General features: G+C 45.8%; 2 protein-coding genes across 2 annotated transcripts; both read right to left on the bottom strand.

Moving 5' to 3' along the window:
* Nucleotides 1-188: 188 nt before the first annotated feature.
* Nucleotides 189-3,311, bottom strand: EYB26_006106 (uncharacterized protein; the record flags this gene model as incomplete). The annotated part of the gene is made up of 3 exons (XM_054265382.1): nt 189-1,016; nt 1,072-1,124; nt 1,193-3,311. The coding sequence occupies 3 exons, from the start codon at nt 3,309-3,311 to the stop codon at nt 189-191; spliced, it is 3,000 nt and encodes a 999-aa protein (XP_054121357.1).
* Nucleotides 3,312-6,822: 3,511 nt separating this feature from the next.
* Nucleotides 6,823-8,787, bottom strand: EYB26_006105 (uncharacterized protein; the record flags this gene model as incomplete). The annotated part of the gene is made up of 3 exons (XM_054265381.1): nt 6,823-7,591; nt 7,658-8,573; nt 8,664-8,787. 3 exons carry the CDS (start codon nt 8,785-8,787, stop codon nt 6,823-6,825), a joined length of 1,809 nt encoding a protein of 602 aa, XP_054121356.1.
* Nucleotides 8,788-12,364: the final 3,577 nt, after the last annotated feature.

Here is a 12,364-nt window from a genome sequence, read left to right as displayed (position 1 = left end):
TTTGGAACGGATCTGCGATTTCGAGTCTGCCCAGAACTACATATTCAAAGAGTGTGCCTTTCTGGGACCAGTCGACTCCTGTTGCGTGCCTGATGAATGCCTGGGAGTACCCTCAGCTGCAACATTTTATCCCACAAACGATATGTCTAATCAAGGGTATCATATTATGTACGCATATACATCAAACTCTATATTCCAGAATTCCCACCTCCAGACATTCCAAACCAATACCCATCCATCAGATCATACCCAGAACCATCAGTGGTCAAATCACGTAGATAGTCAGCCTCCATTCCAAATCCTCCGAGATTGATGCCTGTGCCTTGCAGATCATTCAAATTGAAGGCTCCTGTAAACTGGCTCAATGATGGTGCATTGCTGCCGTCTGGATTATTCATGTCGGCGTCTTGGTTCATGTTGGTGGGATTGGTGGCGAAGTCGAGAAAGTCCAGGCTCAGGTCTGTTAAACTATGTTGTTGCTGCTCCGTGTGTGTGGGCGGTGTGAAAGCAGGTGGTGCTGCTGATCCGGCACTTTGGGGTGATTGCTCCATATAGAATTGCTGCTGCTGTTGAGCACTCTGGTCATATCCAGGATATGCCTGAGGATATCCAGGGTGCGATTGATATTGTTCGGATTGTGTAGGCTGGTAGGACCGTTGCCTAGGAGGAGGATTGAGCTGAACCTGTTGGCCGGGGGGGCTTTGATACAGATCGCTAAGATCCATGTCGAAGGTAGGCCGTCGGGTGGGCCGTTGAGCTCGCTGTACGGGTGCTAACTGTACACTCTGTGGTGCAGCCCGATTGGGGTTGGTCGTCGAGGAAAGCGACTTGGCAGATGCCGTAAGAGAACCGCCACCCACAGTTTGTGATGCAAAGCCCTTTGAACCCATGCGGACTGTAGCTCTGCTCATTCGTTCAAATGCATCTCGGCATGTCTCTGCGGGCGGGCAGACTTCCATCAGATCGCTGAATATGGATGTTGCAGCAAGAACAGTGAAGTCAACGTCATCCAAAGTCTACATTCAAAGAATCAGTAGCCATTCCCAGTAGTCATTGTAACAGAGCTCTTACCAGACGACTGCGCACAACAGGTGAGTGCCAAATTGCGAAAAGGAATGATATACCTTGAAAATCATTAGCTTTTTTTTTTTTTTCAACCCGTAATGGCTATATTTAGAATAAAGTGACTTACCGGCCATGAAGAGATGATGCGTCGTCATATATGTGTAATTCACCAATCTGACCCGATGTAATTGGCGATAAATCTTGATCACTTTCTGACCAGCTTCAGCAATCTGAAGATAAATATCGTCCTCATCTTCTCGATCATCAAGATCAAAAGAAGGTGGACTGGAAACATCCTCGGTAGGATGAAGATCCCCTGCCAACGCCGCAGGTACGGTGAGCGTCTGTCTGTATAGCATGATCAAAGCTTGGTAGTAATTCAATTCGAACAGTTCAATGGAAAATTGGACTCCAGTCTCTTGCTTCGTTGGTGACGAATCCTTCCAGTCCAATAAGCGGCGATGGACATCCCGGCGCCATGAACGGAATGAGTCAAATCGTTCAAGGAAAGGGGACTGGAGTTTCGTATGCATGGAATGATTCGAACTATTTTTGCCAGACCGTCGCACAAAGCGTGCTTGTTGATATTGTAGGACTTGTTGAATCTCTGATTGCAAAAGTCGTAGCTTCAAATAGTGATATGAGACTCGTTTGTAGCTCGGTGCATCACCTTTTGGGGGTCGGAACCCAGATTTTGTAATATAGCGGTCATCGAGAAGAGAATGAAATTCGGTGGTTATGACTTGATCGGTTATTCCAAAAGGACGACCGACGCAAGTGCTGACAAGTCGATCGAAGCTATAAACACACCACCAAAGTCGCCTACGATGATCTCGAATGTATTGAAGCCGGCCCCGTTCTGGATGAGCTGGTTGATTTGCGGGTAAGGATTCTTCCTCTCCAATCGAGTCTATGCCAGTACCATCTTCATGATGGAGACCAAGATCAATTGCAAGACGAACAGCAACACCCACAATATACCAAAGCCCTGGAGCAACCGGTCTCAACAGCGCAAAACTGGCCAGTAAAAGATATGCTTGCAGCTCATCAAGACCTCCTCCAGAAGACTCAGACATGGGTGAAGCGCTCAAGAAAGCCTCCCAATGTACCACTGCAGCCGCATGGTATTCTTCCGGTTGAAATTGAACACCGGAAAGTTTCTGTTTCTTAGCTGTGTGTGACGGGGACGATTCTTCGTCTTCATCATCCGATGACTTTCTTCTTCCTTCGAAAATGATGCCAGCACCGATGGCAAAGACGATATTCAACAAGTACAAATCACGTGGTGATCTTGCAGATTCCTCCGTTTCGTACACTCTACTTACTAGCTCCAAAAAGTCGCCGCGATGTAGGATGGGCATCTGAGGGTTCGCATGCTCAAAATACAAACTAACAAGTCTGTCGGCGAGTTCGCGATCAGGGAAAGCAGCTTGTTTCATCAAAGGACGTGATTGAAGACCGAAGAAAGTTTCTCGTATCGTACTGCCGGTGCTATTTGACAACTTGCGCTCGGTCAGCCGAGCAGAGCCAGGCTCAGAACCGCTCGTATTCACCGAGCTTTTGACGGCGGCAAAAACAAGTCTTGCAAAGGAAATACCAGACGTAGAGCCGAGATAACGCGAATCCGACATGGCCTGAACGGAGACCATTCCGATATTTGACACTAGCTGATCCAAGTGCTCTTTAGAATCCGGATCATGGCTCTTGTTGGCTGGATCGCGCTGTTTACTATCCTTCTTTTCTTCCAGCGGTCTCTCATTCTTTTTAAGTTCCTTTTTGCGGTCCTTTAAGGCAGTAGTCTCTGTATCTTCGGAAACCTGGGTTGTGCCGCGCACTTCCATCTCTCCGTCAAATGCAGAAGACGGCTTGAATTCGATGCCATTCTTAAGCAGCAATCTCTCAAGATACGTCACACGCGCTTCCAGAAAGAAAACATAACTGCGAGGTATTTCACGTTTCGTAATCGGGTCGAACCCCACGCATTTCGCATCCGCTTTTTCGCATGTCTGACACCGAGGCAGACGTTGATCGCATCTGTTTTTGCGCAAGCGACAGCGATTACAGGCGGAAACGTTGCGAAAGGACGAGGCAGGCACGCTGGTAGTGCTCATTGCGGGAGCGGGTTTATTCTCGCGATGACTGGCAGGAGGATGCAAAGGGATAGATGCGGACTCATCGGGTGATCGTGATCGTTTGATACCTGTAGATCCAGGGGACGTGCCGAGTCGTGAAGGTGGACTCAGCATAGCTATACATTAGCGGATGGATTTTAGGCGGAATCGTTCAAAGCGAGGGGAGCTTTCTGCTCCTCCACGTGTTCTGCACAAACAATCACAATCTCAATGATTATCTGCAGCATCCATCCATGACGCTCCAAACTCCAGATGTAGTTTACTCCAGGACGAAGGTGTTGCGCATCTGCTCGATGATGGTTCAGCAATGGAGGGTGTAGCAAGACACGGTCACCGAGCCTCGTTTCCGCGTCTTGGGGCTAAAGGGTGGACAAAAAGACTGCGATATATAGTGTTTTGCAGTTCTAGTGAGAACAATGTCGCAAACGCGCGATTTGTCAATAGGGCGAGTTGTATAGATAAAGCGAAAGAGGAGTGAGCCTATTGAACTGGGTAGATTTTACGGTGTGGGGTCCTGGTTTAAATCCACCGTCCAATACTGGCACGGAGAATTCGGAGAGCGATAAGCCGGCTGAACTATAACTTGCACACTGACTCGAGCGAAATCAGTGGAGTAGATGGATGATTGAAGTAATTGTACGGAGTGCGGAGTGAACAGAATGAGGAGAACGAGAGAAAAAACTGAAAGAGCGACATAGAAGAGGATTGATAATGTGAGTGAGATCTCTCTCAGCCTTGCCGAGGATCTATCTCAGCAAAGGGAAGGAGCAGATCGAATCTGGGACCAGAACGCGCTCTGATTGGCGATAGATAACAAATCGCCGTACAGATCAGTCCTATTCTGGACTAGCGCAAACTGTCTCTCCAGAAAAGCAAAAGGCACCGTATTTGTTTTTGCTGATTCCGTACAAGAATCATCCTTTGACGGACTCGAGCTAGGCAAATAACGGGGTTTGTGGTGCTTGGAAAGGTACCCAAAGCAGATGGCACGCCTGCAAAACTCTTGACCGTGAGATCTCGTTTCGTCAATCGGAGAGAAGCATACGTCTTTGAGCAGCCGCTCTAAGCGCGGGTCAAAAATATAAGTATCTATCATCTTCGTTCTGTCTACTATATGGCTACAATATGGCTATAGATTGGTGGGATAATTGGGGTATCAGGGGATGTTCAGCAAGACGGTGAAGCTGATTTCGAACTGATATGGGTGAAAAAACGTTCAAGGACTCCAGACCATAGACCGTCACCATACATCATCAACCATCTAGCACGTGCGAAGATCCCAGGCAACTATAGTTCTATGCTGCCTAAGCACAGCGTTGGATGTAACTACATAGGAAATAACTAACTAACTAGTTAGCTAGATGAGCAATAACAATTACTAACAACAGGCATTAGTCCCAACGCTAGATAATTAAAGCTCCCACTTCGCACTTGCACTAATGCTAGCAGCTAGATATACAAGACAAGAATTACTCGAAAACAATTACAAACACTACATAACCGCCTATCGGAGACTACGGAAGGTACTCTCCTAGATTTCACTTACCCAGGCCAGGGGTATGTGTATGTGTATGCGTATACGGAGTAGACAATCGGAAACGTTCCGTTACTAACGGTCGGTCGCCGCGTATACTAAACTTGTCAACTCTTAATGTCTGCCCATGAATGAAGACAAAAATGGTCACTGATCACTTGAGAAGACTAAATTCAGCTAAATTCAACTAAATTCCTCAGATTCGGAAACATTCCGATTGGCCTGGCTGTATACCTAGGCATGCTTATATACAATAGCGACATCATGACATGGAGTTGTGTGCCTTAAGCAGCACTGATACACGTACCTCGGTATACTCTTTCAGAACGAGGTATTACACACGTCTTATTTGGATAAATAAGCAGGTAATATGGAGTAGATAGCGCCCGATGACATTGTGAGAATCACGTAGTTACCATTGCTCAGATTATACATATCAAGACGCCCCAATGCAAACCCCAGAAAGAGAGTTAGGGCTTCTGATTAGGGCACCTACCTAATCGAGCAGCGTGGCAATTAGTATTGTCAACCCGACCAATTCTCACCGCTGAAGTCACCTCATGTATGAAATCAACCTACATATACATCTTTATGTATGTACATAAAGTATTCTTTTTTCAAGCATCGACTTGACCGTTTTTTTGACAGGAGAGTTCGAGGATGGGTAACTACATATCATGCCAGCAACACAACACGCCCAGGCAGTCCTGAATGAAATCTCATGGAATGCACATACATAGTAACTTGAATGTTTCTGACCTCAAAACGTCTTTAACCAAAATAATATTGAAACCCAACATTGAACCACATTTCAGTATCTCACTTGTGTTGAAGTTACACATTACCTGCCAATCTAGGAAAGTAGCTTTCAGCCCTACCTACCCCAGGAAGTGACGAAAGAGGAAGGATTAGACGTGGCTCCAATAGAGTACGGACGGACGGACGGACGTACGTACTTTGGGCAAGCTACGTATTACAGTCACATGCTTCTCATAAATTAATTGCACTTTTCTTCCATGATAGACCCGAAGATCGCCGTGATACAGCGCTCAATCCCCAAAAGAACTTGCAACTATAGCCGGGGGCATAAAATCAACAAAAAGGCGGGGAAATTCGGGATGAGTTGCTATTTGGGGACGAGAAGAAGAAGGAAAAAAAAAGGTAGAATGCATGCATGCATACATACATACATCCATGCATGACTGTTGGGTACATATGATACTATGCACAAACTTGTAACGACCTGGCGGTGTAGACATCCAGGAAATCCCCCATGGTAGAAAAACAAAACAAAACACAGATCGTTCATGTGTTACCTCACTTTGACTTTAACTATACCTGGGCATCCTGGTCAGCAGCGTGTCATGGTCGAGTTCAAAATCGACCCGTTACAAATCTTACAATACATCCCCCCCCTCTCTCGAGCTCTTAAATACAACAATGAGTTTGTGTAAGTTATCTCTGAAGATTCGAAAAGAAGAAGTACTGTCGTACCATAACGTTGCAATTGCTGCGAAGATGTACACGTAGTTCCAACTGCTCATAAAAATTGGTGTACTAACGAAAAAGGTATCTATTCGGTCCGAATGAAAACTTTCTATCAAACATGGATATATCAAAATGACTCGCTAAACCTTTTCAAAAAATGCCCCCCAGGTAGTTTAAGTGTAATGCAATAAAAAAAAAAAGGGACCATCCATTCTTTCATGAGCGCGTGTTTGTGCTGCCATAATTCAATCCCGATTTTTTTTTTGTTCTGTGTAATTTTTTTGCTGTCTTGGGTCCCTGTCCTGTCGCTGAGTTGTATGCTATGCCCGTAATTCCAAAAATCCAACTGTCAAAATGTCCAAATTGCAAAAAAAAAAAAAAAAAGTATTAATATGCTGTAATCCGAAAGCGGGTTGTCCGTGAAATAAACACCATCGAATACCGTTACCAGAACAGTACTGAAGCGAATAAAAGTAATGAAATCGCAAAGGAAAGTTGCCCGAAGAGGAAATCAATGTTCAAAAATAGCCCGGCTAGCATGCATGAATGTATGATCAAAGCAAGATTTGATGCAAGAAAATGGATCGCGTCATCTCTTCAATTTCAGTCTTTTTCCGGTCTATCGTCGAGAGCGATCTCAAGTGGATCGGAAATCTCGGAACTTGTCAACGAAAGTAGCCCGGCCTCCTCTGATACCACTAGGGTTTCTGGGCACAGTGACTGCTGACGTTGGCAAGCGCTTGTTGTCTGCTCGTTCGTGCCAGTGACAGTTTCAGTGTCGTGTTGGCATTTCGGTTCGGCTTCCTCCATAAGAAGACTTTCGGTGGCGCCAATCACACAGACAACTCCCAAAGCCCACCAGGCGATGATTGAATATCCACTGTGCAGTCCTTGCGAATGCAAAAGGCCTGTGATTGAAGGACCGAGAGCCCGGCTCAGACTAGCTACCGATGAAGCTAGCCCATTGATCGATCCCATGACGTTTTTGGAAGGGATTGTATTGGCGAGCAGCAACGCAATTGCGGGGAAGCAAATAACATGAAGCGTAATTTTGCTGAGCAAAGCCACGTAGGCAACTGGTATCTGCAAGGCCGACGGTAATAAAATAAGGTAAGGGACCGCGAAGTAAATAGGTGGCCAGGTGAATAGAGCCAATCGAAGAGTCCGGAGCGCGCCGAGTCGCTGAACCAATAGGGGGAAAAGAAAGAGTTGTGCAAATAGAGAGTAAAAGCCTTGGACAGCAAGCATATAGCCGATCGTTTTTGTCGAAAGGGCCAAGCCACCAGTGAATTTGAACGGCAAGTCAATCTCGGCCTTTGAGGGTGGTGTGCTCAGGAAAATAGGCATCAACTGGTCGAAGGAGACGCTATGACTGTACCAGACCGTTAGTTACACAATATTCGAGAGACAGCTGTGTCACATTTGGGGTTTGACTTACTAAGCCAAGATGCCGTATCCTACAATAACACAGACAACCGGCTTTGTCAATGCGTTCTTGAAACCAACGCGGCGACTTCTCCTTGGCCCTTCAAGGTCGACATCAATTTCCCGGGGCCGGACATTGCCGATCGAGGACGGGCGAGGAGATGATTCCCTACTTCGGTATTCTGGCGGTTGGTCTTCATAGAGTTCTTCATTTTCCATTTCGCTGATCAGTCCGGCCTTTACTTCCATTGGTTCAGCAACTTCTTCATGACGGCTTGAAAATCTGCCCAACAACCAGCGGCCCAATTCAACTCCATGGTCCCTGCGATGCTTCTTTTCGGCGTGCGTTTCTTCCAGGAAAAGAGTGCCAATCGTAATTCCAACAATGAGGATGCCGATACAAACCAAGTTGGGGAGTAGAAAGGGGAACCGATCAAATATGGTCCCTGCCTTGAAAATACCAGGATAGCTCAGGACGGGTCTGGCTAGAGCACCGCCCAGGTACGGGCCAATAATTGAGCCAAGACACCAGATAAAAGGCATGATCGAGTACGCACGGGGTTGCTGTTCTTTGGACGTTACTAGCTCCGCAACTGTCGTCTGTAGAACGCCAATATTCCCATTGAGTAATCCGCCTAGGGCTCGAGCCACCATGGCTGTCGGGAAATTTGGTGCGAAGCCGAAAACCAACATGCTGATGGCGGTTCCAATCAAACCCATAATGAGAACTGGCTTTCGACCGATTTTGTCACTTAGACGGCCCCAGAAAACTCCACTGCTGAATTCGGCAAAGGTAAAGGCAGATGTAATCATGCCAACGAAGAGAGCAATTTTTTCCTCGCTTTCAGCCACATGGAATGATTCAACCATGTAATAGGCGTAGGGAAATACTGACATGAACGCAATTGGTTCACATATCCGTACAAGCGCTGAAGGAAGTCAGTGAAAATTCCAATTTTCGTGAAAAGGTCAAAAACGACAGCTGAAAAGAAAAGTGACAGATGGATGGATGGACATACCTAAAACGGTAAATTGCTGCCATGGAAAAGGAACATCGTTGCTGTTGTCCTTGGATTGAATCAATTTCTGCCACCAGCGCTTCCCTAACGCAATGAAGGGTAGCCTATGTCGTAGAGCCAACATGTTGAGAATATGCTTAGAAGACACAGAATACTAGAAGCAAGCGACAGTGGTTGGCATCAATTCATTGAAGGGTCGTAACTGTGAGCCACCACCGACAGGCTCTAGCAAGCAAGTGAGGTACAGAATCCCGAGAGAAAGTAGTGCTTGTTGGTAGAAGCGAAGCTCAAGAAGTAATGGCTGGCTGTAGGGAAGCTGTCGAGTGTAGGAACAGAGGGTTTCAAATAGGAGAGTCGAGAGAAAGTGGGAAATGGTAGGTAGTTAAACTTCAATTCAACGTCTCTTATATAGTAAGTAGCCACTATGGAGAATAAGAAGAATAAGCATCATTCCAGAAAAACCAGGCATTTGGGCGAGGAAGGGGCACAAATTTAAACTTTCCACCCCAAGCAGTCATTCTCAGATCCATCTAATAATGTTATATTACGCATCTTGTTTACAACTGGCACTAGTTAGTTAAGGGTGAGGGACTGATTGATTTTTTGATTGATGTTATTGTATGTATCGGTAAGGTGGTACGGTACATACAATCGGTGACATGACAGGTAACAAGCTAACCATGTACCGTATACGTAGAGTACACACTAAGCGTCCCACGGAATACGGAGCACAGCTTCGAAAAAAAAAAAAATAAAAAAATTAGTACATGGTATATTACTACGTAGTATAGTATCCATAGTACGTACAAGTAACTAAGGAAATACACGATCCACATTGGGATGATTGAGTTCGCCAGCTGTGGGGAGAACTAGGAATACAAGGCAAGAAAAGTGGCCCTGTTGTTGCCTTCTTTTGTCAATGTTAGACGATCTTGTTTGTTCGATTTATTGTTGATCAAGGGCGAGGCGAATGATTTGAGCAAGAAAGGGGGGGCTTGGTTGGGCTGGGGTTGGGGGTTAGGTTTGCCGCAAACGGGTTTGCTAGCATATTTGATTACTTATTATTTGTTGTTTAACGTTAGTTAACTAATATTTACTGCTTACTCTGTAGTACAAATCGTCAATTAACTAGCATTCGTGCTGGATCATGACGCGGCAATGGCGGTGCATCAGGGAAGGGTTTTGAGCTTCAGATAAAAGTCTAACCATTTTGTCCCTGACCAGCTAGCCCTGCCCAGTTTCATCTACGTCAAGTGACATCGGCAGGGGAAAATAGGAAGGTAATCTTGAACAACTCGATGTTGAGCAGACTACTTGAGTATAATGATGCAAGGCTAAGTTATATGAGTGTATGTATTCAAGCAGTGGTCCGAACGCACTCCGTAATACATCAATACATACATATTAGTACTGCACATACGTACATACATACGCAACACTGCATACGTCAATTGTACAGAAACCCTGCATGGGTTGCTGGCATACAAGATGAAAATCCTGACCGATCCGGAAGCCGAGAGTCAACAGAACAGACTTTACAAAAGGGGGGGTTCGAAGAGGGGCCAGTTTGGACGGAAAGAAAAGAAAAGACAAAGGGAAAAAAAAGAAAGCAGTACACGCACTAGACCAGCTACCTACTGTGCAAGGTAGCCAGGTGACCCATGTACCTGAACCTCGGGCAGCCGGGAACATGACAAATTTGAAACTTCAAGGGTGAAAAGAAGGAAAAACATTAAAAGTGGCGCCTCAATGTGATACGCTGTCTAGACTGGTGGATGTTCTGAATTGGAGCTAGGATGTTAACCCAGGAGACCGGTTGCGGGCAGAAGCTAAGCTGAACTAGTTGCTTTTTGGTTTCTTTTCTTTTCTTACTTCTTAAGGAGTGAACTGAGTTGGCGCTAGATTGGAAAGGGAATTGGTGAAAAATCTCCGTGGAGCGCAGACTCCACTCGGGTGTGTGGGCTATGAGTATGAGTTGAATGATTTGGGGTCCTCGGTCAGAGCATGTATGTTTTGCGATCAACCCTCAGCTTGCTACCTAGTTGTTACAGACGAAGTGTGAGGTCCAGCGATGATTGAAGGAAATATGCAGATCAGCGCTGTAGCGCTCCTACCAAGAAGACATGGCACTCCTGTCTGTAGGGACGGAATACGTACAACCAAAACGCCAATCATAAATTGCCCGAACATGGAATGCTATCAAATGGTGGGCAATACATGCATACAGAGCACATACGCAACAGAGATCGTTGACAAACCAAATAATCTGCTTTAACAGCAGCGGAGAATATGCGGTGAGGGTCAACCTATTGAAGTCGACGAGGCAGGACATTGTCCTGCAATAAAGAGTGCCATTGCCATAAGACATGTCACAAGCACAAGGGACGTGGGTTCGGTCGATTTTGAAAGCATTTCCGGATTGATACGTAGCGCGGGTTGGGTTAGTGCGATCAACATCTCGTTTGATTGCTTTGTTCGGACAGGCAATGCCGGATATTAGACGATTAGCTTGCTTACTCTGTAGTTAACTGCAGTGAAGTTAACTGGCTATGCAGTAGCAGTTAGAGCCGAAGAGTAAGGATAAATCGTGAAATGGAAAGAGAGACTCTTATGACCTCAGGTACCTTTCCTTGGCTGCGCGCGGAATTCCGGGTACTGGAGGCTCACGTGACCCCGCGCCAATGGGATGGGGTTCCGAGCTTCCTAGCCAATTGTGTCGCGGCAATTCTTACTTTCTTACAGATCGATCCAAGATTCTGCTGGATAAATATAAAATTAAAAGATACACAAAGCATCTTGCCGAGGCATCGAGTCGTGTGCGTTCCGTGATACAGTCGTGATCTCAATATCTCGCTGATGTTGTAATATCTCCGTTGTCTGATTACTCCTCCATACTATCGTAGTATGTACTGTACACGCACACTAGTGGACCCAACACCCATCGTTCCTTTTTCTTCCAAGGCAGAAAAGAAAGCGCTAAGGAAAAAGCAATCAGCTCGCGCTCCATCCCGTATTCATCTACTCCATAATTACTATGCATCGCCTCACTAATATCAGGGTTTGCCATAGGGTATTAGGGTCAGGTCAAAGAAAAAAGCAATTCAGAACGCCCGGGTTAGGTAGAGGTTAGGGCTCGGAACACCGGCAGTTATTCAAGTTTCTTTCTTTAATTGGCTTGCAGAGTATTACTGTTTTGACATTCTATTGTCGACTTGGTCGTGTGAGCCGAGTAACCATTGTTTCAAAGACGGTACTTTGAATCAGATGCCGTGCCAGTTTGCTATTGAATGAATTGAGATGAAAGAGAGCTTTAGGGTTACGTGGTACGGCTGCGTATCTACGTGCTTGTGGCGGGCTGATGTACCCACTAATTAAGATCAGAAAATCCTGTGACATCAGATGATGTGAAATTGTGAAACAGATCGAATATTGGTCTTAGCTACTCCGTACCCACTATCGACTTCAGGAGTCGGGGTTTGTTGGTTTTTTTTTTCTTTCTTGGGGGATTTTCAATACATAACTGGCAGTACAAATGGGGTGCAACAGCGGTGTGGACAGCTCCACTAAGTACATCATAACCAGGTAAGCCTGGTAAGGCACGACGTATTTTAGGTATTGAAACCATCCAATTTCAATTACAGTACGGGGTACTGCCTTTTTCCTGTTTGGGCTATCGATGTTCCGACAGTCCGGACCAATGC

This window comes from Talaromyces marneffei, chromosome 4 (genome assembly GCF_009556855.1).
Source record: "Talaromyces marneffei chromosome 4, complete sequence".
In the NCBI taxonomy this organism is placed as follows: domain Eukaryota; kingdom Fungi; phylum Ascomycota; class Eurotiomycetes; order Eurotiales; family Trichocomaceae; genus Talaromyces; species Talaromyces marneffei.
This window is presented reverse-complemented; position numbering and strand designations above follow the sequence as displayed.